General features: G+C 46.3%; 1 protein-coding gene across 4 annotated transcripts; it reads left to right on the forward strand.

The window, feature by feature from the left end:
* ZNF202 (zinc finger protein 202) lies at positions 4,651-27,616 on the forward strand. 4 transcript variants are annotated; one of them, XM_018059621.1, is made up of 7 exons: positions 4,651-4,761; positions 20,433-20,927; positions 21,592-21,802; positions 22,158-22,246; positions 23,174-23,303; positions 23,844-23,954; positions 24,655-27,616. In XM_018059621.1, exons 2-7 carry the CDS (start codon positions 20,526-20,528, stop codon positions 25,647-25,649), a joined length of 1,938 nt encoding a protein of 645 aa, XP_017915110.1. In that variant the 5' UTR covers positions 4,651-4,761; positions 20,433-20,525; the 3' UTR covers positions 25,650-27,616. The 4 variants fall into 4 exon arrangements, with proteins under 4 accessions (XP_017915110.1, XP_017915111.1, XP_017915113.1 ...); XM_018059622.1 differs by lacking the exon at positions 4,651-4,761 and adding an exon at positions 12,132-12,166; XM_018059624.1 differs by lacking the exon at positions 4,651-4,761 and having other exon boundaries at positions 20,654-20,923.

Here is a 27,616-nt window from a genome sequence, read left to right on the forward strand (position 1 = left end):
ACAGTTTGTTGTGATCCACACAGTCAAAGGCTTTGGCATAGTCAATAAAGCACAAGTAGATGTTTTTCTGGAACTTTCTTGCTTTTTTGATGATCCAACAGATGTTGGCAATTTGATCTCTGGTTCCTCTGCCTTTTCTAAATCCAGCTTGAACATCTGGAAATTCATGGTTCACGTATTGTTGAAGCCTGGCTTGGAGAATTTTGAGCCTTAGTTTGCTACTGTGTGAAATGAGTGCAATTGTGTGGTAGTTTGAACATTCTTTGGCATTGCCTTTCTTTGGGATTGAAATGAAAACTGACCTTTTCCAGTCCTGTGGCCACTACTGAGTTTTCCAAATTTGCTGGCATATTGAGTGCAACACTTTCACAGCATCATCTTTTAGTATTTAAAAAAGCTCACTGGAATTCCATCACCTCCACTAGCTTTGTTGGTAGTGATGCTTCCTAAGGCCCACTTGACTTCTCATTACAGGATGTCTGGTTCTAGGTGAGTGATCACACCGTTGTGGTTATCTGGGTCATTACGATCTTTTTTGTACAGTTCTTCTGTGTATTCTTGCCACCTCTTCTTAATATTTTCTGCTTCTGTTACATCCATATCATTTCTGTCCTTTAGTGCGCCCATCTTTGCATGAAATGTTCCCTTGGTATCTAGAATTTTCTTGAAGTGATCTCTAGTCTTTCCCATTCTATTGTTTTCCTCTCTTTCTTTGCATTGATCACTGAGGAAGGTTTTCTCTCTAATTGCTATTCTTTGGAAATCTGCATTCAAATGGGTATATCTTTCCTTTTCTCCTTTGCCTTTAGCTACATTATTTGTTGAAAAACTTCTCCTTATCCTAGATCTAACTCAGTGTTGGGCTGTACCCCACAGGTCTATAAGGCCTGCACTTGCCCAGCTTTAAGAACAAAGAATGAGCCTGGAGTCAACAACAGAGACATCAACAGTTTAATGGATGGAGGATCTTACACATCTGAAGCCAGTTGCTGGAGCAACACCCCTCCAAGTATAGGCCCAGTGAGCAGGACATGGTGGCAGTCTTCATTCCCAAGGCAGGGAGGGGGATGGGGGGAAATGACGTCGGTGGATTCATTAGTTACCAGGTAAACCAGCAGAGGAACAAGCTCCTCACTGCCCCTTTGAAACTTTGAAAAAAAGCAATCACTAACTGGGGCCTGGGGCAAGTACTGGGTTGGCCCAAAGTTTCCTTTGTTGTTTTTCGGAGCATGCAGTTGGCCTTCTATATCTGTGTTTTTTGTATCTAAGAACTTAACCAACACAGATTAAAAATATCCAGAAAAAAATTCCAGATGGGACTTCCCTGGTGGTCTAGTGTCTAAGACTCCGTGCTTCCAAAGCAAGGGGTGTGGTTTCAATCCCTGGTCAAGAAACTAATATCCCACATGTTACATGGCAAAAAAAAAAAAAAAAAAAAAAAAAATCCAGAAACTTCCGAAAAGCAAAACTTGAATTTGCTGCACCCAAGTATCTATTTTCATAGTGTTTACATTGTACTTACAGCTATTTCCCAAGTATTTACGTCCTATTACATGTTATAAGTAACCCAGAGATGATTGTAAGTATATCAGTTCAGTTCAGTTCAGTCGTTCAGTCGTGTCCGACTCTTTGCGACCTCATGAATCGCAGCACACCAGGCATCCCTGTCTGCACATATATATAGGAATGCAAGTGATTTTTGTGTATTGATTTTGTACCCTGTGACTTTACTAAATTCATGATTAACTCTGTTTAATTTTCTGATAGTATCTTTAGGGTTTGCATCTGTAAGGAAATAGTATCTGTAAGGAAATAGAATTATTAAAAAAAAAAAAGAAATCTGCTTTTAAAAGAGAATGTTAAAAAAAAAGAATATATATATCAGTCAGTTCATTTCAGTTCAGTCGCTCAGTCATGTCCAACTCTTTGCGACCCCATGAACTGCAGCACGCCAGGCCTCCCCGTCCATCACCAACTCCCGGAGTTCACTCAGACTCACGTCCCTCGAGTCCGTGATGCCATCCAGCCATCTCATCCTCGGTCGTCCCCTTCTCCTCCTGCCCCCAATCCCTCCCAGCATCAGAGTCTTTTCCAATGAGTCAACTCTTCGCATGAGGTGGCCAAAGTACTGGAGTTTCAGCTTTAGCATCAGTCCTTCCAAAGAAATCCCAGGGCTGATCTCCTTCAGAATGGATTGGTTGGATCTCCTTGCAGTCCAAGGGACTCTCAAAAGTCTTCTCCAACACCACAGTTCAAAAGCATCAATTCTTTGGTGCTCAGCCTTCTTCACAGTCCAACTCTCACATCCATATATGACCACTGGAAAAACCATAGCCTTGACTAGATGGACCTTAGTCGGCAAAGTAATGTCTCTGCTTTTAAGTATATAGGAAGATATATATAGATTGTATGAGCTGTATGAGCAAACAAAGGAAAAAGGATTCTTTCGGACCAGGCTGCCTTCTTTGAAGGGAAGGTACTGCAGGATCTTTATCATGCAGATGACCTCACTAGTGTTGATGAAGTAATTTCAGACTGACTGTTTTAAAGGTCACATTTCTGGTAACGGTTGAAACTTTGATTAAGTCTTGGTTTGCTATCCTGGGTTGCAAATGACCCTATTTGGAGCTTCTTGCTTTTTAACAATATTAATTACAGAAAAGTAAAACAAGGAGATGTCACTTTTATCCAACAGATGGATCAAAATATACAAATTTGGCAACATAAAGTAACCACATGGATATGGAAGGAAAGATTCTCATACACAGCTATTAAGTGTATACATTTCTCAGCATTTGTGAGAATGCTAGTGACATTGTTGCATAATTACAGTGTTGTCTGGGAGTCCCAGACTGAGGCCACAGATGCAGGGCCCAGCACCAAGGTTATCTTTGGAATTGAATGAGCCCCATAGCAACCATTGCCAAAAGACCCCGGATCCCTACCAGGCAGCTTCCTGGCCCCTGGTATTTTGTATTAGGCAAAAATACCCACCCTAACCAATCACCTAATGCCACCTTCCCAGCAGGATTTTCTTCGTGTTGAAACTATAAATACTGGCTACTAGTCCCCGAAAAGCATTGGCTCTCTCTGGTCAGTCATGAGGTCTGCCCGCTGCATATGTTGGGACCGCATTATGTTTGCTCCCTGCTCTTAATAAACTTACCCCTTTCTGAAATACTCTGTGTCCGGAAATTCCTTTCCAACCCACACTCAGACTGACACAACACTGTCCATGATAACAATTATAAACAACATATATTATTACTAGGCGAATGGCTATTCAGACTGTGGAATGTCATGCAGAAAGACAGAAGGAATAAGGATGAAATATATGTACTATGAACAGATGTCCAAGACCCCTTGCTAATGTTGTGGAATCCAGAGTCACAAAACACACCTCAGAGGACACTCAAGACAGTGGAGTACAGTTTATTATGCCAGCAGGTCCAAGGGGAATCAGCTCCCAACAAGGACCCTGATGTTTCTGAGAGGCCCAGTTTTATACCACGCCCCCTGACCCCCACAGGACTGGTTACATGTTAGCAACCTCTTTGTTGTATATGACTGAGTTTTACAGTAGGTGCTAGGAGAATAAACAATTAAGGTTAAACCCTATGTGTGAGGGGGGTAGGGGGGACAATGATTTTACATCAAGGGGGGATGTCTTCATGGTTAATCTAAGAGGGGCAGCCTGACCTGAACTATGATATGCGTTTGCCATCTGTAGGAAGGGAAGTCTCCAGGAGATGTGATTTTCATTGGCAACAGTTTCCTCACTCTTGGGCAGGGTTCAGGCCCAGTTTACATCTTGCTTTAAGATGGATGACAGGTTTCAGGACGGGAGTCTCTCCTGCTTTCCTCACACTGGCTCCACAACTAGGAGAAAATGGCAAACCGATGACTCCAACATGAACACACACATACATGTGCATACGCACAAAAGGAGTAGGAAACTGAAACCCACTCCAGTATTCTTGCCTGGAAAATTCCATTGACAGAGGAGCCTTGAGGGCTACAGTTCCCGGGGGGTAGTAAAGAGCTGGGCAAGACTGAAGCCACTAAGCAGCAGACCAGCAAGCTTCTACTAAGCTCCAATCAGTTCACATGCAAGATATTATTTAGCCCTTACAGTAACAGTATTATTTGGCCCATTAAAGAAGATGGACACTGAGGTTCAGAGGTGGATTTGTCCGAATCCCTACAACTGATGGCAGCTACAAGAGGCAGTAGTCAACCCCCAAACTGCTCTTTTCTACCATGCTTCCCTGATAATGCAAAGAAAGGGGGGGAGGGGACCAAGAAAAACAGGTAAAGATATAGGTATCAAAATTAAAACGAACAAAACAGCTGAAACAGAAAAAAGAAAAAAGAGTCCCCCCCACACACCCCCCGCTGCAAGGGCACGAGTGTAAATGCACTCCCCCCACAACCCCATAGCCCGTCCCCCTGCAGAGCGGGGCAGGAGAGCTGGACAGAAGCGATCTGTCTGAAGCCCTTGACTCGGATTCGCGTCCGGGTGAACAAGAGGCCTCCTAGAACGAAGGGGCACAGAGAAACAAGCAATCCTCCCAGAGCCTAGAAAGGCCCCAGGGCGGTGAGGGGGCGGAGCGAAGGGCAGTTTCCGGTTCCGGGCGCAAAAGCCCCACGTGTTCCGACCCGCCGGGCCCCGCGCGGCTCGGATCCGGCGGCGCTGCCTCTGCCGGGAGTGGGTGGGGGAGAAGCCGGGGCAGGGGAGGAGCCGCCGGAGCTGTTGGAGCCGTGAGTGCTGGGGGCTGGGCCGGGCCGGGCCGGAGCGGGCTGAGCGGGGCTAAGCGGCGAGGAGGGGGAGGGGTCGGAGACCCCGCCCCCCTGGAGCCCCGGGGGAATCGTACTGTCCTGGGGAAGGGATGGCGGCAGTGCGTGGAGGGGGCCGAGGCGTGGTGGTCCCCGTGTGTCTTGGAGGCCGAAGCTAGAGCCTCCGGGGATGTCGATGGCGATCCATGCTTCTTTCTTTGCAGCCACCGCCCTCCGCCCCCTCCTGAGGCCTGCAGAAACGCAGTTAGTTCGTACCTCCCGTTGCTTCCGCGCCAGCGGCCCCCCTTCCCCCTGAAACCGAGGGAGGAGTGGTCGAGGCCCCTTCAGTTCCGGCGGCCTGAACTGTTTTCTCCGGCGGCTCGGTGTTTTCTCACCCCGCTTCTCACCTGGTTAGAGCAGTCCTCCCGAAGGCTCCCTGTCCTGGCGAGTCCCATCACTTGCCAACCACTAACTCCGCTGCAACACACGTAGATACACCCACCCGTGATTTTATTACCCGTGATCATCGGAGGCTTTGGAGACCATCTGGTCTGTGCCTTTTCAGCTCACCGTGACCTATCCGAATCTTCTTTCAAGCTAGCGACTGCTGTCTTCACTTGCAACTTGCAACGTCCCTTCCTCAACCCCTAGCAGCTAGTTTTGGCACTTCTCGACACCATCGCTACCCTCAGTGGGAGTATCCGGGCCCGGCTTTTTGTCTGGTTTCACTAAAAGTTTGTTACTTTGTCTGCCATGGATTTGCTTCGTTTTCTCGGAAAGTTGTCAGCCAGGTTTTAATTTTTCTGGACACGGATGTTCTTTTCTCCTGGTCACTTTGATAACCCTGCCTGCCTTGGTCCTGGGGTGCTCCCACATCTTAGCACATCCAGGGTCTACTTAGAGGCTAGACTTAACAACTGTTGCTTTTTGTCTGTCCACATTCTGCTGGTGACACCCAGGGTAGCCTCACTCAGAAGCCACAAGGAAAGCTAGTGGAGTCGCTCATCCCTCCAACTTCCCTTCCAAGCTGCTCTATGGGCCTTGAGCCAGAAAGCCACTTAGGAAGTGTGAAGCAGCCATGGGAGGCTTGTTAGTGGGAGATACATGACAGGGGAGCTGTTACGGATTGCAGGCATTTTTCTTGGGTAACTTTGTGCTTTTACCGTCCTGTGTAAGAAGGTTGCCAGGGGTGGAGGGAGGATGGGAACTTTTCTTCCTAGGACCAAACACCTGGGATTCCTAGGCTTTCCCCCTTTCTTCTGCTGTACCACTTTTGCACTCTCTCTGTGTATAATATATGTCAGTAGACAGTCATTTCAAGGGCATATCAAGGTTTACTACTAAATGAGGGACTCTTGAGCATTATAAACTATACAGATGAGGTAAGTTACAGGTTTACAACATTATTTTTCCAATTATTTGGCAGAGGCGTAAAACATATAATGGTCCTAGACACTTTTCTGCCTTTACATTTGGGCAGCACTGGAAAAGTCGTATCTTAGATTTCCTTCCTTTGCTTTTGGTACTGGTCCTCAGACTTAGCAAGTATCGGCATCCCCTGGAAGGCCCACAGGTTACTGGAGCCACCCCCAGAGATACTGTCTGTAAGTCAGAGCTGGGTCTTGATCATTTGCATTTCTAACAAGTCCTCTGGTGCTGGCGCTGCTGATCTGGCTTTCTCAGAATGAGAACCACTGCCTTTGGCCAAACTTCTTCACACGTCTCAGTGGTTTGAGCATCAAAAGAACTGTGTGTGAGCACCTCTCTGCTTGAAACTAGTAACACGATCTCGTGTGGGTAGTATAACTACTCAGGTCTGAGTTCTTTCATTTGTAAAATTAAGAAAATGTCCTTCTTTGCAGCCAAGTGCAACATTATCTTAAGCTGAATTGATGGTGAAATACTGAGTTTTCCCCTTGATTTTCTTAATTCTCTTAATAGGAGCTTTAATTTTGATCATATAGCTTATACCCATATTCTCAAGTTTTGCTGTGAGTTCCTAGTATATTAAAGTGCCTGCTGTTTTTTTAACTACATTAGATTCTTTCAGATCAAGGCCTGTGCTTTTTTTCCTCTTTCTTTGCCCAGCACCTTGAATTGTGTGGGAAACACAATTGATGTTCAGTAGATATTTCTGGGCTGAATGAACTTCATCCCTTACCTTTCTCCTCTCTTGAAGAAGTTTCTCTGCACTAATTCTTTGTAACAAAGTAGTATTTGTCCATGCCACCTGATTCTCCGCAGGGGATTGAAATAAATGCTTATGTCAAATTCCTGTAACTGTCCCCAGAAGCCCTGGTACCCACTGATTCTGAACTACAACTGAATATTCAAGTTGGAGGAAGAGAAGTGAGCCACTTAATTGAATGCATCACACTTTTTATTGAGCATCTTTTTTAATCAAGTGTTTACCAAAGCGTTAAGAACTGGAAATATCAGAATATATAAGGAGGCCCTTGCCTTCAGGGATGGGGCTCACAGTGGGAGACAGACACTAAACAGCACAAGAATGGCATCCTGTGATTACTTCTACTTTAGGGCCGTCACGTAGTCTGCAGTGGAAACCTGGTACCACTCCGATTCTTCTCGTCCAGCAGGCGTGGGTCCCGTCCTTCATCATCTCATCATATGGAGGGGAGCAAAGCCAGGAGGAAGTCATCTAGATACAGAGCAGGGAGTATCTTGACAGAATATTAATTAAAAACTGAAAACATAGTGAATGACTTTTGAATTAACTATTCTGAATTATCCATATTTACACCTCAGGTCAGACTATATTTACAAAATATATTATCCTTTTTTTTTCTCATTAAATAATGGTTCCTCTCTGTGATTGACATTGACCATATTCATTGTAGTGAATTAAATGCATTTGGCTAGTTTAACTCTTGTTGGCTGCTGCATAAAAGCTGCTGCCCTCATCAGGGTGGATGTCAGGTTGGGTGGTCACCTTTTTCCTACTTCAGATTAGTTTTTTTTTTTTTTCTCCCATCCCCCTCCCAGATTAGTTTTTGATGTTCAGTTTTAAACTGAGGCATATAGATTGGCCCGCTTTATTCAGGCTATTAACCACTGAGTAAAAACCTGCAAGGTTAAAAAGCCTAGCTTCATGTTGGAGGTTAACCACTAGGCTCGTGGTGGCAGGATGTGTAATTCTGGACTGGCAGCCTGTATTTGGCCTCTGGCCCTTCTCAACTCTTGAGTAAATTCCTCTCAGTATCTTCAGGCTAAGCTAATAAATTATGGCTCAAGTGCTCAATAAAGAGGCCACATATCCTTGTACCCCTCAAAGCTCCTCCTCTGTTAGCATCAAAAAGCTGGATAGTTTCTCAAAATGATCCAGCTCTCTACCTTTAGGTAGAAAATCATCCCCATTTTCAGGATAAGTTGATGTGACTTGTCCCAGATGATAATCTCCAGGAGGAAGAACACAGGTTGTCTGAAGGCAGAACTGTCAACAGTGGGACATGAGTGCCTCCTGGGCCTGTGGACATACCTATCAGTTCAGTTCAGTTGCTCAGTCGTGTCCGACTCTTTGTGACCCCATGGACTGCAGCACCCCCAGGCTTCCCTGTACATCACCAACTCCCAGAGCTCGCTTAAACTCATGTCCATTGAGTCGGTGATGCCCTCCAACCATTTAATCTTCTGTCATCCCCTTCTCCTACTGCCTTCAATCGTTACCAGCATCAGGGTCTTTTCAGATGAGTCAGTTCTTTGCATCAGGTGGCCAGAGTATTGGAGTTTCAGCTTCAGCATCTGTCCTTTCAATGAATATTGAGGACTGATTTTCTTTAGGATGGACTGGTTGGATCTCCTTGCAGTCCAAGGGACTCTTAAAGAGTCTTCAACGCCAGAGTTCAAAAGCATCAGTTCTTTGGCGCTCAGCTTTCTTTATAGTCCAGTTCTCATATCCATACATGACTACTGGAAAAACCATAGCTTTGACTACCTAAAGGAAACACTTTGCTGTTGCTGCTGCTGCTAAGTTGCTTCAGTCGTGTCTGACTCTGTGCAACCCCATAGATGGCAGCCCACCAGGCTCCCCCGTCCCTGGGATTCTCCAGGCAAGAACACTGGAGTGGGTTGCCATTTCCTTCTCCAATGCATGAAAGTGAAAAGCGAAAGTGAAGTCGCTCAGTCATGTCCAACTCTTAGCGACCCCATGGACTGCAGCCGACCAGGCTCCTCCACCCATGGGATTTTCCAGGCAAGAGTACTGGAGTAGGGTGCCATCACCTTCTCTGAGGAAACACTTTAATTAAAACTAAAGTGAATTATTGCGATTATTATAGCTTTATTTACAGTTTTCATGTTTATATTTACTCTCAATTACATTTTTAGACCTTGACCCTAACCACAAAAGGCTACAAAATTTGGGGGCAGGAGATATTTATGTCTTTATATGTTGAGTCTAATGAAGCCAGAAAAAATTAAATGGCCAGACTGTCTTATATAGTTTTTAAACATGGTTTGAAGCACACTGATCATGATGTGGTAGAAGGCAAGAAGTCTGTGAAGTTTTTCCCTTTCATTTCTTTTACCTTCTGGATTAGGTTTGCAGAGGCCATCTTGGGTATACAGGTTCAGCTCCAGATGGCTGCAATAAAGGAGATCCCACAGTAAAAAACATCAATTTTTTTGGTTTCCCAAGAAATTCTGTTTCCACTGTACTGTAATCAATTGTATGCAATAGTCTGCAATAGCATTGTGTCTAAAAAAATGTATATACCTTAATATTAAAAGGCTTTATTGCTAAAAAAAAAAAAAGATGCTAGCGATCATCTGACTCTTCAGCAAATGATAATCGTTTAGCTGATGGAGGGTCTTGCCTTGATATTGATGGCTGGTGACTGATCAGGCTGCTGTTGGCTGGAGGTTGAGGTGTCTGTGGCAGTTTCTTAAAATAAGACAACAGTGAAGTTTACTGCATCAGTTGACTTCCTTTCATAAACAGTTTCTCTGTGGCAGGCAGTGCTGTTTGATAGCATTTTACCCACAGTAGAACTTCTTTCAAAATTGAAGTCATTTCTCTCAAACCCTGCCACTGCTTTTATCAACTAAGCTGTATAAATTCTAAATCCTTAGTTGTCATTGCAACAGTTTTCATAGCACCTTCCCTGGAGTGGATTCCATCCCAGGAAAACACTTGCTTCCATAAGAAGAGGTTTCTTATTCATGAAGGTTTTATCATGAGATTATAGCATTCAGTCACATCTTCAGGCTCCATTTCTGATTCTAGTTCTCTTGCTATTAAATAATAAGACTTGAGGGTCGAAATTAGTCTTTCATCCATGGGCTATGGGATGGTGGTTGTGTGAGCAGGCATGAAAACAACATTAATCTGTACATCATCAAAGCTCTTGGGTGACCCGGTGCATTGTTAATGAGAAGTAATATTTTGAAAGAAGTCTTTTTCACCCTTAGAAATAGGTTTCATCAGTGAGTTTAAGATACTCAACAAACCATGTTGTGACAGATGTGGTGTCATCCAGGCTTTGTTGTTCCATTTATAGGGCACAGGCAGAGTTGATTTAACATAATTCTTAAGGGCCGTAGGATTTTCAGAATAGTAAATGAGCAGCGGCTTAAACTGAAAGTCACCAGCTGCATTAACCCTTAACAAGAGAGTCAGCCTGCCCTTTGATGCTTTGAAGCCAGTTATTGACTTCCCTCTAGCTATGAGGGCTTCCCAGGGGTGCAGTGGTAGAGAGTCCGCCTGCCAGTGCAGGAAACGGAAGAGATGTGGGTTCAGTCCCTGGGTTGGAAAGATCCCCTGGAGTAGCAAACGGCAGCCCACTCCAGTATTCTTGGCTGGACAGTCCCATGGACAGGGGAGATTCGTGGGCTACAGTCCATGGGGTTGCAAAGAGTCAGACATGACTGAATATACACGCTGTAGCTATGAAAGTTCCAGATGGCAACTTCTTCTAGTAAAAGGCTGTTTTGTTTACATTGAAAATGTGCTGTTTAGTGCAACCACCTTCATGAATTTTCTTAGCTAGAGCTGGATAACTTGTTGTAGCTTCTTCATCAGTACTTGTAGCTTCTCCCTCCACTTTATGTTTATGGAGATGACTTCTTTCCTTAAACCTCATGAACTAACCTCTCCTAGCTTCAGACTTTTCTTTTGCAGCTGCCTTAACTCTCTTGGCCTTCAGAGAATTGAAGAGGGCTAGGGCCATACTCTCAGAGAAGGCAGTGGCACCCCATTCCAGTACTCTTGCCTGGGAAATCCCATGGGTGGAGGAGCCTGGCAGGCTACAGTCCATGGGGTCACTAAGAGTCGGACACAACTGAGCGACTTCACTTTCACTTTTCACTTTCATGCATTGGAGAAGGAAACGGCAACCCACTTTAGTGTTCTTGCCTGGAGAATCCCAGGGACAGAGGCCTGGTGGGCTTCTGTCTATGGGGTCACACACAGTCGGACACAACTGACGCGACTTAGCAGCAGCAGCAGTAGGGCCATACTCTGGATGAAGCTTTGAAATGTGCCCTCCTCATCAAGTTTAATCATTTCTCATTTTTTGTTTGAAGCAAGAGACATGTGACTCTTCCTGTCACTTGAACACTTAGGGCCCACTGTAGGGTTATTAATTTTCTTAATTTCAATATTATTGTGTCTAAGGGAATAGGACACGAGAGAGATGGGGGAACAGCTGGTCAGTGGAGCAATCAGAAAGTACACATTTATTGATTGTTTGCTATCTTATATGAGTGCAGTTTGTGGCACTCCAAAACAATTGCAGTAGTAACATCAAGGATCACTAATCATAGATCACCATAACAAATATAAAAATAATTAAGTTTGAAATACTGCAAGGATTATCAAAGTGTAATTACATCAAGTGAGCTAATGCTGGTGGAAATATGGCTTGCTCCATGCAGGGTTGCCACAAACCTTTTCTTTGTAAAATGAAACAAACAACCACCCACCTTATCTCTGAAGCATAATAAAGATGAAATACAGTAAAACAGGGTATGCCTGTACACGCTGGATTTGCCTCAGGTTGCCTCTTCCTGTTCAAGGGAGGGGACAGAACTGTGATTTAAGTAGAAGCGTTGCTAACGTGGTCTTAGGAGAACCTATCTTTAAGTTTTCATCCTGTCTGTGTCCCAGGGACCCTGTTTAATCTTTGCTTGTAAGTGCTTTCAAGGACTCTCGTCTTGGTTTAACACTTTATTTTTTCTTTTTCTGGCTGCACTGAGTGGCTTGCAGGATCTTGCTTCCCTGACCAGGGATTGAACCTGCACCATGGCAGTGAGAACAATGGACTAACCACTGGACTGCCAGGGAACTCCCTTGTATTAGTCACTCAGTCATGTCCAACTCTGCAACCTCAGGGACCGTAGCCCGCCAGGCTCCTCTGTCCATAGAATTCTCCAGGTAAGAATACTGGAGTGGGTAGCCATTTTCCTTCTCCAGGGGTCTTCCAGAGCCAGGATTCAAACCTGGGTCTCCTGCATCACAGGCAGGTTCTTTACTGTCTGAGACACCAGGGAAGCCCAGAAAACTCCCTAGACACTGTACTTTAGATGTAATAGTAAACAGACCAAGATTTTAAATCTGTGCATTTAAATTTTTTTCTTGGAATTATGATGAAATAAACACAAGCTGGAATCAAGATTGCCGGGACAAATATCAATAACCTCAGATATGCAGATGACACCACCCTTATGGCAGAAAGTGAAGAGGAGCTAAAAAGCCTTTTGATGAAAGTGAAAGAGGAGAGCAAAAAAGTTGGGTTAGAGCTCAACATTCAGAAAACTAAGATCATGGCATCCGGTCCCATCACTTCATGGGAAATAGATGAGGAAACAGTGGAAACAGTGTCAGGCTTTATTTTTTTGGGCTCCAAAATCACTGCAGATGGTGACTGCAGCCATGAAATTAAAAGACGCTTACTCCTTGGAAGAAAAGTTATGACCAACCTAGATAGTATATTCAAAAGCAGAGACGTTACTTTGCTGACTAAGGTCCGTCTAGTCAAGGCTATGGTTTTTCCTGTGGTCATGTATGGATGTGAGAGTTGGACTGTGAAGAAGGCTGAGCGCCGAAGAATGGATGTTTTTGAACTGTGGTGTTGGAGAAGACTCTTGAGAGTCCCTTGGACTGCAAGGAGATCCAACCAGTCCGTTCTGAAGGAGATCAACCCTGGGATTTCTTTGGAAGGAATGATGCTAAAGCTGAAGCTCCAGTACTTTGGCCACCTCATGCGAAGAGTTGACTCATTGGAAAAGACTCTGATGCTGGGAGGGATTGGGGGCAGGAGGAGAAGGGGACGACCGAGGATGAGATGGCTGGATGGCATCATGGACTCGAGGGATGTGAGTCTGAGTGAACTCCGGGAGTTGGTGATGGACAGGGAGGCCTGGCATGCCGCGATTCATGGGGTCGCAAAGAGTTGGACACGACTGAGTGACTGAACTGAACTGAACTGAACTGAAAGGACTTTTGCTTATCATTTAAATCTTGCCTTCTTCCCAAAAGAATTTAAAGTAATTTGAAGGAAAGAGAACAGAATATATGGAGCATCTGCCATATACCAAGCTCTGTGCTGAGCAGTTCAGTGTGTTACTTCATTTATCCTGTAAACAACTATGTGAGGTGTGAAGTGTTGGCCACATTCTGAAATTTGGACTGAGGTTTAAGGAGTATCCCCTGGCTAATAAATGAGGAGAGGGGTCCAGACTAAGGCTCCAGAGCCCCTAACCATTATATGTAGAATGTGGTTAGATATTAGCCTAAGAATAACTAACAGTAAAGTGGAAGAATCTTTCCAGTAGGAGGATCTTCGTGGGTAATCTTTAGTTTTAAAGAACAGTGCAGGAGTGGTAAAGGGCAGTGAACAACCTTTATTGGCTGATTTCTAGAACAGCAGGAGGAGCAGTTGCCAGGTCTGGTTAGCCCCAGTGAACAGACATTCACATCTCCAGGCTTTGGGCCTGCGTCATTCAGAGAAGGGAGACTGGGAGGGATTTAAGTATCAGATGAATATCATCATTTGAACCTCTGATCACTGTTTGCTTCTGAAGATTATTTGCCAGTAAATAGATCCAGCAGATCCTAACAGTCTTTAGGTTAGATGCTGTAGGACTATAGACCACCCACGTAGTCACATTTTAAGCTAGAGACCCAGGTATCTTTTCACAGCCTGTAGTGTTCTGTTCTTGTCAGTAGGATTGAGTTAGGGCCTTCACTGGCCCGCGCGCACGTGCATGTGTGTGTGTGTGTGTGCATGCGTGCATGTGTGCTCGGTCGTGTCTGACTCTTGGCCACCCCATGGACTGTAGCCTGGCTCCTCTGTCTATGGGATTCTCCAGGCAAGAATACTAGAGTGGGTTGCCACTTCCTCCTCCAGGGGATCTTCCTGACTCAGGGATTGAATCCGTGTCTCTTGAGTCTCCTGCATTAGCAGGTGGATTCTATCCCAACTGAGCCACCTGGGAAGCTCACTAGCATGGAACTCACTCAGAGACAGAGACAGCTGGACCAAAGACCGGAGAAATGTCTTGCCTCACCACCTCTCCCCCCAGTCTTGCCCCAGACATCTTAGAAACACTGAAGAGACTAGGTCATACGGCCTGCCCAGGCCAAGGCTCATGAAGCGTCTCTGCAGACATCATGTTCAAGCCTTCTGAAACCAGGTCTTTCACTTTTTTTGGCCTGGCCTCAAGATCTCTCTATAGCATCCTGGTTTTGGGTTTTTAGCTATCACTGTAGAGCCATTCCAAGGACAGACACTGAGGGGAGGCATTAGAATAGCAAAGGCAACGAATTCCTAGGCAGACTTGCAGGGTAGCCCATCCTGTAAAGGGCAGAATAAAATACAATGTCCGTTTTCTGACTCTAGTACTGACGTGTAACATTTGCACAGCACACTTGTTTGTAAGCTGTCACAGACCTCAGTGAATCCTGTGTATTAGGGGCGTGGTTGTCTGCAGAGAGTTTCATCCTTTACAAGAACTCGTGTCCATTGTCTCAGGAAACTCCAGGTTCATAGGGATGTGGGCCTGGACATACATCTCTGGATACTGAATCTGGTACTCTTCCCACAGCACTGCCCGCCTCCTCCCTTTCCATCTCCTGCCCCAACAAGGACAGCTCTGCCTCCCCTTATTCTGCTGTTGGCTGATTTTTAAAAAATATTTATTCACACGTTTGGCTGTGCCCGCTCTTAGTTGTGACACACAGGATCTTTGATCTTTGTTGCAGCATGCAGTATCTTTAGTTGTGGCATGTGGGATCTAGTTCCCCCACCAGGGATCGAACCCAGGTCCTCTTAGCTACTGGACCACCAGGGAAGTCCCCGCTGTTGCTGACCTTTTGCCTCCACCTCATCTTCTTTGTCTGCCAAGATAAATACAAAACAAGCAAATAAATCAGGTTTTATGTGGTGCTATTATATCCTCTTTTTGGGGAAAGCAAAGCCCTGTAAGAGCAGCACCCTCTCTTGTAGCACATAGACACTGTAATAGGGAATCTTGTGGACTGTGCTTCATGAAAACAGTGAGAGTTCCTGGCCGGCTTTGCTGGGGAAGTTCTTGGACTTTTAAGACATTAATAATACAAATCCCTTCATTAAGCTGGAGACCCTGTGTATCAATACCATCTTCTTCCCCTGCCTTGCAGATGCCGGGGTGGGGGGGGCATTGTCCTGGTAAATCATCATTGTTCAGTTGGTGAGTTGTGTCCAACTCTTTGTGACCCATGGACTGCAGCACGCCAGGCTTCCCTGTCCTTCACTATCTCCCAGAGTTTGCTCAAACTCATGTCCATTGAGTTGGTGATTCTAACCATCTCATCCTCTGCCACCCTCTTCTTTTACCTTCATTCTTTCCCAGCATCAGGGTCTTTTCCAGTGAGTTGGCTCTTCGCATCAGGTGACCAAAGGATTGAAGTGTCAACATCAGCCCTTCCAATGAATATTTGAGTTGATTTCCTTAAGGATTGACGAGTTTGATCTTTTTGCTATCCAAGGGACTCTCACCACAGTTTGAAGGCATCAATCGTTGTAGTTGCATTAAATTACTTTATGTCTGGTTTTGTGATTATTAAAATTGATTCAAATCTTCAGAGGAAAATAACTTTGTTTTTCTTTTCCAAACACACAGTTCTTGTGACTTATATGTGGATTATCCCAGGGCAACCTGAAGATTCCTTGTGATGAGTTGTGGTTTTCTCACTTCAGGAACCACTGACAGTGTTCTGTTTTATTCACAATCCAAATAACAAGTGTTTTTTCCTTATTTATCCATCTGTCTAGCACACAGTTTGCTGAACAAATGAATGAATAAAAATTAATAAGACACTGGATCTGTCCTTCTGGAGAAAGACTTAAACAGACTTACCGTGGTCTTTGCCTGGGAACCTGTTGACAGCCTTGAGCTGGGTGCTGTCCAGCCCTGTCCTCAGAGCTTCGTGGTCTGGTGAATTAAACAGGAGTGTGAATGATTCTTAGCACGCATAAAGTAGATGGATGTGTGTGCTGTGATACAGGGTCTAGGTTCCTGTGCAAACAGTCTGGGAGGACCAGGGAAGGTGTCCAGGAAAAGCAGGTCTGAAGGATAGAGTTGACCAAGTAAAGGGGGTAGAAAGGGTATTTCAAAGAGTGTCAACATCATCAAGAACAAAAACCCAGTGAGAGCATAGAAAAGAGAGAGAGCTGTACATGCAGGCAGCAACGTACAATGGAGTAGCAGTCATGGGAATAAAGATGGGCAGGGGCAAGGTCTTGCAGGGCCTCGAGAGTCAAATTATAAGGAGTTCAGATTTTTTCCTGTGGACAGTGTGGAGGTGTTGGCTGATTTTATAAGTTAGGAAATTTAGTCAGGGACTTCCTTGGTGGTCCAGTGGTTAAGACTTCACCTTCTAGTGCAGGGTGTGCAGGTTCAAACCATGGTCGGGTAGCTAAGATCCCACAAAACATAAAACAGAAGTAATATTGTAACAAATTCAATAAAGACTTTAAAAACAGTCCACATCAAAAAAAAAAAAAGACTCAGACCTTACCAAAGTATTGCAAGTAGAACTGATGTGGACATGACTCCTGTCCATTTCGGGATGCTGGCACTCATCCACCTCCCTTCCCCAAAGCTAAAGGTAAATGTGTAGGTTCCAGAAATAAAAGCTGGAGGAGGGAGTCACTCTTGACTCCACCACAGCCCAAGGAGATTTCACACCAAAATAAAGGCTTCTAGTATTTGGGGTTCTAATACCTGTACTCCCAACAATGTGATATGAAAGTGGGGGACTGGTAGGGACAGGGGAGGAATATGGAGTTGAACCATCTGCCAGCTGGAGCCTGGAAAAGCTACTCCTGTGAAAGTGTGTCTACTGATCACACAGAAGGGCAAGGGAAGTGTAGGCCTTTATAGCCTTGGGTCAGAGGCTTAGGCCTAAATAACACACTGTCAGCATGATTCAGGAAATACTCTGAGAAATTAAGATCATTGAAACCACTAGTACTTGGGTAGAAGCAAATGAAATTTCATTCAAAGGGCTCACTTTTATAACCTAGGGCTCTCAGGTCTCCCAAAGAAAATGGGCAAAAGCATTAAAAAAATTACAAACTGCTCATGAAGAAAAACCACCATGAGGTAGAGCTGATTTAATATGTAGGAAAATTAGCCCAGGGAGATCTGTTAATTATGGAACTTTCTAGAACAGACCATGAAATTACATAGTACATGTTTTAAGGTAATAGAAAAATGAAGTGAGCCTGAATGAAAACTGCTTTGAGATACAAGCAGAATGAATAATTTTAAGAATTAAGATTTTAAGAATGAATAATTTGGTTGTTAATGGGCAGTGTTGCACATTAGACAGCATGTTATAGCTGTTAAGAATGAATTGCTAGGACTTCCCTGGTGGTCCAGTGGTTAGGACTCTGCCCTTGCAATGCAAGGGACATGGGTTCAATCACTGGTCACGGAACTAAGACTTCACGTGCCATGTGGTGTTGTCAAAAAGTTTAAAAAGAGTGGATTACTGACATTGAGGTGAATCTGGGGCAGTTGTGCACGTATGGCTTAGTTGCTCAGTCGTGTCTGACTCTGCGACCCCATGGACTGTATCCCACCAGGCTCCTCTGTCCATGGGATCCTCCAGGCAAGAACACTGGAGTGGGTTGCCATTTCCTTCTCCAGGGGCAGTTGTAGTGAAGCAGAAAAAGATGGGGACATGAAGAACCCCTCAGGTTGCACATGAAGAGTGGTGGTGGGGACAGCCACGAGGAGGACATTGGTGATATTTGAACCCACACACATGCCTCTGCGGTCATAGGGGTTAGTGGATCATCAAGCTTTGACTAAGGGAATGGCAGAGGAGATGAGGTGGATGAACTTAAAAGATTTAGAACATAGATTTAACAAGATTTGGTGAATAAAAGAATAGAAACTTACAGTAGGAAAGACGTTCATCCTGTTAATGTAGGAAGGAAACTTCAAAGTGGAAACTTACTCATTTAGATGCATTAATTGTGCGATTTCTTACGGGTATTGGAGATTGACTACAGCATAGCTCCCTACTTCAAGAAGTTTCACAGGAAAGATACACGCTGGCTGTGTGATATGGCAGATTTGAGATACAGATGGGCTCAGATAGTTAGGGAAGCAGTGATTCCTAACCATGCTTAAGGGCCAGGGAATGGGTTCAAAGAAAGCATCTCAGAAAACATGAAGCCTTATCTATGTCTTGAAAGACAAGTTTAACCTAATGAAGGGTCAAGATTCTGAAGGAACTGCATGTGGAGAGGACAGAGAGGATGGGGCTTTTGTGTGCTCCACGTGCACTCTGCGTGTGTGTGTGTGTGTATGTGTGTTTGAAAGGAGAGGAAGGCAAAGGAGTAACATGAAGGTCAACCTAATACATAATCCTTAGAAGTTCATATTTCAGTTACAAGACAGAGAGGAGTGATTGAGTATCTTAAATAAGGAAGGGACAGGACCAGATTTGTGAAGAGCACTGACTCTGGTGATAACGATGAATGGTAACTTAAAGGTAATGAACCTGTAGACAGGAAGCTCACATGAAGAGGCAGCTGCAGTAATCCAGAAAACTGCTTAAGACCTAAACTGCAAATCCCGGAAATGAAGAAATAAGAGCACACATGCAGCATCGGGGGTGGGAGTTTTCCATACATAAGGAACAGACCCTTAGGGACTTGGAGGTCTGTAAAGACACGCTACTGTAGGGAGGTGAGCAATGCATTCATTATAGCAAGTGCCACAGAGGAAAGGGGAGGATACGAGCCCTGAACAGTAAACAGGCTGGTTGTGAAGGGCTTCATGTGCCATGCCAAGGATTTTGGAACTGATCTTCCTTACAAAGTTACTGTTTTAAAATGTTGGGTGATGCCATTGTAACTGTAATTCAGAAAGATAATAGTTAACATTGGGGCACCATCACTCTTCTAAGCACTTCACAAATACTCCTCATAGTAACCCCGTTAGATGGATTCTATCCTTACCTCCATTCTGGAAATGGGGAAGGAGGATAAAAATTGACCATGGGCCCCACACCTCATAAACAGTAGAGCGAAGATTCAAACCCTGACAGTCTGGCTGTGTGACTCCAGGACTCTCAATCTTAATCATAGATGCCTTAGGTGTTTCTCAACCAGGGTGTACATCAGAACCATATGTAGCATTTCTTAAAGATACAGTTGTCTAGACTGACTTGAATCAGAGTGTCCAGAAGAATGATGTGTGATTCTGTGTTCTGCAAAAGCTCAACTGGTGAATTTGTTGCACTCTGCTCATAGCTGAGTGCTACAGGACTCCCAACAAGGAAGTCATGGCAATAGTCCAGGCAAGAGGTGAGGGCCCAGGCAGGAGGAAACAGACTTAGAGGCTTAAGAGGCAGAACTGGTTTAATGAGCTATAAGCAACAGGGAAGAATCAACATTGAATCCAAAGATTATAAAGTTGAGTGTTTACTTAACAAAGTGATGATCTCAACCAACAGAGGATACCAGGAAGAGGGGTGGATTTGGGAGTAAGAATCATGAATTTAGTTTTCAGCATTCAGGTTTGAGGGTCTGTAGTTCTCCCAATTAAAGACATCTTAGGAGGAAGGTCGCTTCAGGGGGTGCCTGTGTGCCAGCTGCTGTTTCTGTGGCTTTCCTCACTGGTACCTCATACAGTCCTCCCCTCAAATCTCTGAGAGTCCCCACGTTACAGAAGAAATTGATAACAGAGTGTGATCATTTCACTGAACCTCCATGAAGTCTTCTCTATTTCAGGCCTATTGATGTCACTTCTCGGAACATATATCCCCATGTATATGTCAGCATGTGTGTGTGTTTGTAAAACGGGTTGTGATCAATACCACATTTTTAGCAGGCAGTTTTAAGTGTCCTTTCTCCTACCGTTTTCCTTTAAGGTTCACAGATTTTATGAAATAGAAATGCAGAGTTTGTTTTTGTATGAGGTGTGATCCTTGCCTAGGAAAAGGAATGGAAGAACATACCTTCAGGCATGGATTACCCTATTCCAACTAGGTCTATGTAAAGTATGTTACAGAGATTAGGGGAAAGGGGAGTTGAGTTCGGGAGTGTTATGTGTACAGGACTAAGACTGAGCTCAGAACTGTGACTCCTGTGTGTACCTTCATGCTTAGCCTGTTGTCTGTCTTCACGTCTCTACTCCAGGTCCCTTGGGAGGAAACTCTTGGAGGTGCCCAGGCTGATAGAGGGGGAACGGTGTGAGCTCTCGATGGTTTGAGGCCGCCTCAGAGCCAGACAATGGCTACTGCCTTGGAGCCGGAGGACCAGGATCTTTGGGAAGAAGAGGGAATTCTCATGGTGAAACTGGAAGACGACTTCCCCTGTCGGCCGGAGTCTGTCTCACAGAGGGATGACCCTGTGCTTGAGACGTCGCACCAGAACTTCCGGCGCTTCCGCTACCAGGAAGCAGCCAGCCCACGGGAAGCCCTCATCCGACTCCGAGAACTGTGTCGTCAGTGGCTGAGGCCAGAGCGGAGGACGAAGGAGCAGATCCTGGAGCTGCTGGTGCTCGAGCAGTTCCTCACTGTCCTGCCCGGAGAGCTGCAGAGCTGGGTGCGGGGCCAGCGGCCCGAGAGCGGCGAGGAGGCTGTGACCCTGGTGGAGGGTTTGCAGAAACAGCCCAGGAGACCAAGGCGGTGGGTGAGGAGGGGGAGTCCTGATCTGTGTGATGCGGAGGGGGTCTACCGGCTGCAAGGATGGCTAGGGCTCACAGAAATCACCTCGTAAACTTAACTGGCTCTGCCCTTTGGTTGCACTTAGATCCATACGCCCCATGGGACAGTGGAGTGTGTGTTTGTGTGTGTGTGTATGTGTGTGTGTGTGTGTGTGTGTGTGTGTGTGTGACTTTCTGGCTCTTGAAACACCTGCCTGGGGAGGCCGTCTTTGCGGCCTCATCACCAAGGGTGATACCACTTTCCTTTTCCCTTTGGGTATTGAACCTCATTTTCCTGGGGTGGGGGAGAATTCTGTGACTTCCTCAGAGGTTCTTAACCCCTCAGTCAGAGAGGCCCCTCCACAGAGGGTGATCAGAAGGATGGCACTTCAGAGCCCCAGTGATGGGCAGGGTTGAAGGAAAAAAGAAAACAGGGTGGTATCTGAATGTCCGGCGCTCCTCTCCCTGCCCCACCAGTTGTTCTGGCGACAGTAACCTGAGCTTCCCCTCGCACACACCAGGGGGACTGTTCCCCTCTTTACCTGGGCCTCCCTGGGAGTTTTCTGATCGCAGCTTCTCCTGATGTAAGCTCTGTGACACCCAGGACTTTATCCTGACTCAGCGGTGACTGGAAGTTGGAATTGTTCCCAGGTGACTGTCCATGTTCACGGCCAGGAAGTCCTGTCCGAGGAGACAGTGCCTCCAGGAGCAGAGCCCGGGTCACCTAGTGAGCTGCAGGACCCTGCACAGACCTTGACCCCCGAGGAGCTCCGTGAGGAGACCACACAGAGCCCAGATCTGGGGGCGTCAGAAGAGCAGACCCCGTGCCAGGAGTCGGAGCTCCAGCCCCTACAGGAGAGCGGTGGGAAGCCCGCAGGAAGGGGGGGGTCATGGCTGAGTGACGGGTGGGGGTGTTGCTCTCAGACCTGGAGGCTGGTAGAGCATGAGTGGAGGAAGCCACAGGACTCAGGGTGTTGAAAGGAGGTGGTACTAGCCGTAGTCTCGCAAGAGCAGGGCCACTGTGGACAGCAGAACTCTTGGTTATTCCCCTGGCATTCCTGTAACGTTATAGGTGGCAGCTTCGGGGTGACTCAGACTGTCCTTAGGCCAGTGTCTCGACCCCACCCTTCCCACCAGAGACCATGGGGAATGCTCAGCTCTTTGCTGGTTATAGGGCTGCCTTGCACGTGACTCATCTCCCCTTCCTGTCTTCTTAGAGGTTCCAGTGCTCCAGGACCCAGCCCTTCCTGAAGAGAGGAACCCTGGAAACTCCGAGATGGTTGCCCTTCTCACTGCTCTGTCACAGGTGCGCCCTCATTTCCGTCTGCACCGCAGGGAACTAGAGGAACCATTGAGCATTAGCTGTACGCTGAACAGGTCAGACAGGACACAGGCTTCCACTGTCCATTGCCAGGTTAAGCTCTGAGTTCTGCGCGTGTCTGGAAGGGAAGGAGCTGCATCTCACGGAGAACATCTTAGTTGGATCTGCAGGCTCCAGAGCTTCTTGATTTGCCACTGACCCGAGGGACTAACAAAATGGGGTTGTTTTGGGAAAACTCTGGTACAGCTTTGAAGTTGTCAAATGAGGATTTGTTTTTGATTTTAAGAAATAAACTTGATAGTCATTTGTAAGGGTGACTGACTGGCCTGCAAAATCGATTTCTGATTTTGGTTGCTGTTCTCTTCTAGAGACTCATTCAGTCAGGCCATGGCATTCATGAAGAGTTCACCAGGTCAGGAGCCCTGAAACTAAGTTGAGTGGCTGGAGAATAAAGGAATAGAGCTCATCCTTATTTTTAGACTGTAGAGCTGAAGAGGGAATTCCTGTTGATGCTAGGTAGAGTGTTTAAGTGGTACATGATTAGGTAAGGGCAGTTAGGAAGAACTTCCTAGAAAAGATGAATTTTTGCAGAGATACAGATAGCATTAGACTGATGACTTCCAAGACCTTTCTCATATTGTAAATAATATCCTTGGGAAGAACAGTGTAGTCTGGTGCTGAGGGAAAGTGGTTGGATTGGAGGGAACAAGAAGAGGGTCAGTTGCAAGAGCAGAAACTTGGGAAGCAGCAACAGAAAATGAAACACAGGTGTCCTGAAAGGAACCAGGTGTCCCGTCTGAGTTTCTCTGTCTCTTGGATGGACTGTGCCTGTACCAATGACCTTCATTCCAGGAATTAGATATGAGGCTTCATGAAGCATCACATTGTAGTGGAATCCTTGTGTTGTTTCAGGGCTTGGTCACTTTCAAGGATGTGGCTGTGTGCTTCTCCCAGGACCAGTGGAGCGATCTGGATCCAACCCAGAAAGAGTTCTATGGGGAATACGTCTTGGAAGAAGACTGTGGAATCGTGGTCTCCCTGTGTAAGGAATTTCAAGTGTTTCTAGAGTGTCCTGAGCACAAAGATCTTCCTCTTGTTGGAAACTGAGGGTGTCTTAGACCTGTGATTGTACATACTACACTTCTCTTATGCTGACCCCACTGGTGACATGGACAGCTGAAGAAGATGATAGCTTTCAAAATTAAAGGGAAGAGAAAATGCCTAGAAAGTAGTTGGAAACTCGAACAAGAAAATAGAGCTGTAATATTATAGTTTCAGTGTGAGTTTTAGTTCAGTGTGCGTAGGTAAGCATATCAGTTTTGAAGCAAGCAATAAAAGTTTGGAATATTCTACTTGCTTGAATATAGGAAAAGAGAGTAACACTGCCAGTTGTGTGATTATTGAGTTGCCGGTAAAAGGCAAGAGATACACAGTTCCCATCAGGGGCTCAAGCCAAAGGGACAGAAGGTTTGAATGGCCTGCCTATGGGATTTTTCTTCAGTCTACCGAACAGAAAAGATCTGCTCTTGACATAGGGGACTGTTGAGCCAATCGTGATGTCCTGTTTCCCTCTCTTGAGCAGCCTTTCCAATCCCCAGACTAGACGAGCTCTCCCACGTCAGAGAAGAGGAGCCTCTGGTCCCAGAGCCTCAGGAGCCTGAAGAGCCAGAAATTCTGAGTTTCACCTATACAGGTGAGGAGTGATAGGGGGTCTGCCCCACCTTCACCCCCTGGCTGGCAGTTCCTCTAGCCAGTGTTCCCCTCGCCCTCTGGAGAGCCCCTCTCTCTGGTTCTTCTAACGGCTCAGCCAACACCACTGTCTCCCTCTGAAGCCAAACATTCTGTCTTTTGTCCCCTCTTCACACCTGTCACTGGTTTCAGGGCTCTGTAATACAAAATGGTGACAAGAAAAAAAGGAAACTTTCAGAATTGCAGCTATACCATTTTTTAAGCCTTTACACAAACTCTTGATCCCCAGTCTCCACATTTGTTCTGCACACAGACTTCTCTGGTTGTGATGCACAGGTTTAGTCGCCTCACTTCATGTGGGATCTTAGTTTTCTAACCAAGGATTGAACCCACATCCCCTGCATTTAAAGGTGGATTCTTAACCTCTAGACCACCAAGGAAGTCCCTCCACATTTGTGAAAGGAGGATGATAATGTTTGTCCACATGAAGGCTGTTGCCAGCATGAGATAACATGTAAGAAAGTTCTCAGCATACAACAGGCACTCAGTTGACCAGTTACTTCTTTTTTTCCAGCCTCTGCAGTTGAGAAGCGAGTTTCTCTCTATATGGTCTTGCCCTCTCAGAACAGTGTAAAACTCTCTCCACTGTGCAGAAGGCACACCTTTTACGTCTGTAATCTCCTTTCTCCTCTCTGTTTCTACAGGAGACAGGAGTGACGACGAGGAAGAGCGTCCTGAGCAAGAAGATCTGAGTTTGGAGGATCCACACAGGTCTGTGTCGGGAGATGCAGAAATTCACCAAACTCCAGACTGGGAAATAGTCTTTGAGGATGATCCCATTAGAATTACTGAAAGACGATTTGGCACAAAGATTTCTCAAGTCAGTAGTTCAACGAATCTTCAGGAAACCATGCCCGTCCACCCGCTGTTAGGGAGACATCATGACTGTCCTGTGTGTGGAAAGAGTTTCACTTGTAACTCCCACCTCATTCGACACCTGAGAACTCACACAGGAGAGAAGCCCTATAAATGCATGGAGTGTGGGAAGAGCTACACACGGAGTTCCCATCTCGCCAGGCACCAAAAAATACACAGGATGAACGCTCCTCACAAATACCCGCTAAACCGGAGGAGTCTGGGTGAGGCCGCCCCTCAGGCCCAGGCCGAGGGAACCCCACCCGTGGAGAAACCCTACAGGTGTGAGGACTGCGGCAAGCACTTCCGCTGGACTTCCGACCTCGTCAGGCACCAGAGGACGCACACGGGAGAGAAGCCCTTCTTCTGTACCATCTGTGGCAAAAGCTTCAGCCAGAAATCCGTGCTCACCACCCACCAAAGAATCCACCTCGGAGGCAAGCCCTACCTGTGCGGGGAGTGCGGCGAGGACTTCAGCGACCACAGGCGGTACCTGGCCCACCGGAAGACGCACGCGGCCGAGGAGCTGTACCTGTGCAGCGAGTGCGGGCGCTGCTTCAGCCACAGCGCCGCCTTCGCCAAGCACCTGCGGGGACACGCCTCGGTGAGGCCCTGCCGCTGCAGCGAGTGTGGGAAGAGCTTCAGCCGGAGGGACCACCTCGTCAGGCACCAGCGGACACACACAGGCGAGAAGCCGTTCACGTGCCCCACCTGCGGGAAGAGCTTCAGCAGAGGCTACCACTTAATCAGGCACCAGAGGACCCATTCACAAAAGGCCTCCTAGCCAGGGCTGCACGCGGGGACATCTGCCTTCGGCCCTCTCCCGGGGACGGACTGGGTGAGGCCCTCTTGTTGGCTAGAGGAGACCTTGTCTAGGGCATCTGCCTGACCTGCCCAAGTCTGATGACACCTTCCGGCAGCTAAAGTAGCCCCTGGCAGGACCTCTCAGCCTTCCTCCACACCGTGAGGAGATTTTCTTCCCAAAGTTTGCCTGAAATGAGGCCTCTCCTTGGCTAAAATGCTCCCGCCTCCTCCTGGCAGGTGTGAAACAGGGGGAGTAGAAAACACAAGAGGTTGGGCTTATTATACTTGCCCCCATCCTGAAGACAAGTTAACAGTCTCAGCTTTGAAGTGGCCCAGGACCAATCCTCAGGGTTGGTAGGAACCAGCCTTTAGGATGCCGTCCTCCCTGGGCTCTAACATTAAAGCACACAGCCCTGAAGTCAGGGCACGCCTCACCCCACAGGTTACCTGTACAAACCTCTCACTGGTTCACTTCCTCACCATGCACTTTCCTTTCACTCTGGGGAGAGGTGTGAGTAGCATTTGATGGGCAGAAACATAAAGGCAGCTTCATGTAGGCCTTTTCAGGCTGCTGTCCTCTCCAAGGTTAAAATGACACCAGGTGCCAGGCACTGCTTGAAAGGGGGGCCCAGTCAGCAGCCTCTTTGCTCGTGTGTGTTTCTCCTGTGAGAAGGCTTGTGCCTGGGCCTCCCAGTTTCTTGGTTTTGTCCCTGGCACTTACTCTGCCATAAGTGGGATGTAGCATTTGAGTGCCAAGGGATTCAGTAAAGCCTGATTAAAATCACGGTGAAATCATTTGCATTTCCACGTATATACAAGCCCACCCACCCTATCCTCATCACATGGGTTTGTGAGGGGATTTTTGAAATGGTATCAGCTGACAGAGGCACTCTTAATGATTGTAGAATCATGGTGGACAGGCTCACTTTATTTACATGAAGGAAAGTGGAGAAGATCTGAGCTCAAATTATGGGAAAGTTAAGAAAGAGCTGTTGCTACTGACCAAGGCCATCCAGACTATTCTGACTCCCCACCCTCATCCTCCCTGCCTCACCCTCTGACATCAGGGAGACCTGAGACCCTGAAGAATTTTCCAGGAGTAAATGGCTTTCATGTCTGCCTTGTTTGCTTTTTCTTACATGATTTCATTTTCATGTAAGAACTAAAGTGTAGGCTCTCTTGGCCCAAGGGTCTCCGTTGTCTGGTAGAGGTTCTGTGGAGCTGAGGCTGAATAGTTATGAACCTCGTCTGCTCTGATTGTGGGCATGGCCAGGACTGGGGAGACCATTCCCTCCGACCATGGAGCACAGGGTATGGGATTAAAGCATGAAAAGGGAGACTGTCTTCTGTGCCCGGTTTCTTCTGCTCTGTTTCTCGAGCTCTTGTGTGCCACTGTTCACCCGAAGAGCGTGGGTAGTGGGAGACAGAGCCTCAAGCTCAAGAGCTCAGCAAAAGGGATTCTCGTTCTGGTCAATGATGGTGTTCCAGCTGACTGGCTTTAACTCCGGTTGACTGTTGTCCTCCTAGAAGCATGTACATATGAAATTTTTATTTTTATTTTTTTTATTGAAATTTTTAAAAAGCACTGACAGCCGAGATCCCTGGTTCCTAGGGCTTTCCACCCATCCAGTTTTCAGGACTTCATGTTCCCAAGACTTCTGAAGATCATTCATACAGAGAGATCTGGGAGGACAGGATAGCTATCTGTGAGGATAGAAAAGCCTTGGCATGGTTAGCAGAGCTATAAGTGGAATCGTGGTAATATCTGAGTCTGGACTTTGCACAGGAGACTGTCCTGATACACAGACTTCTGAGCCATTGATCTAACGTCTACACGCAGTTTGTCTGGATGAAATGCCATAGCACCAAAAAAGTGATGTCTCCTAGATTATATAACATTTATGGAAGTTGATAAAATTCTGGAGGTGAAAGCAAGTTGATTTTTAA

This window comes from Capra hircus, chromosome 15, assembly GCF_001704415.2.
Source record: "Capra hircus breed San Clemente chromosome 15, ASM170441v1, whole genome shotgun sequence".
Taxonomy (NCBI): Eukaryota; Metazoa; Chordata; class Mammalia; order Artiodactyla; family Bovidae; genus Capra; species Capra hircus.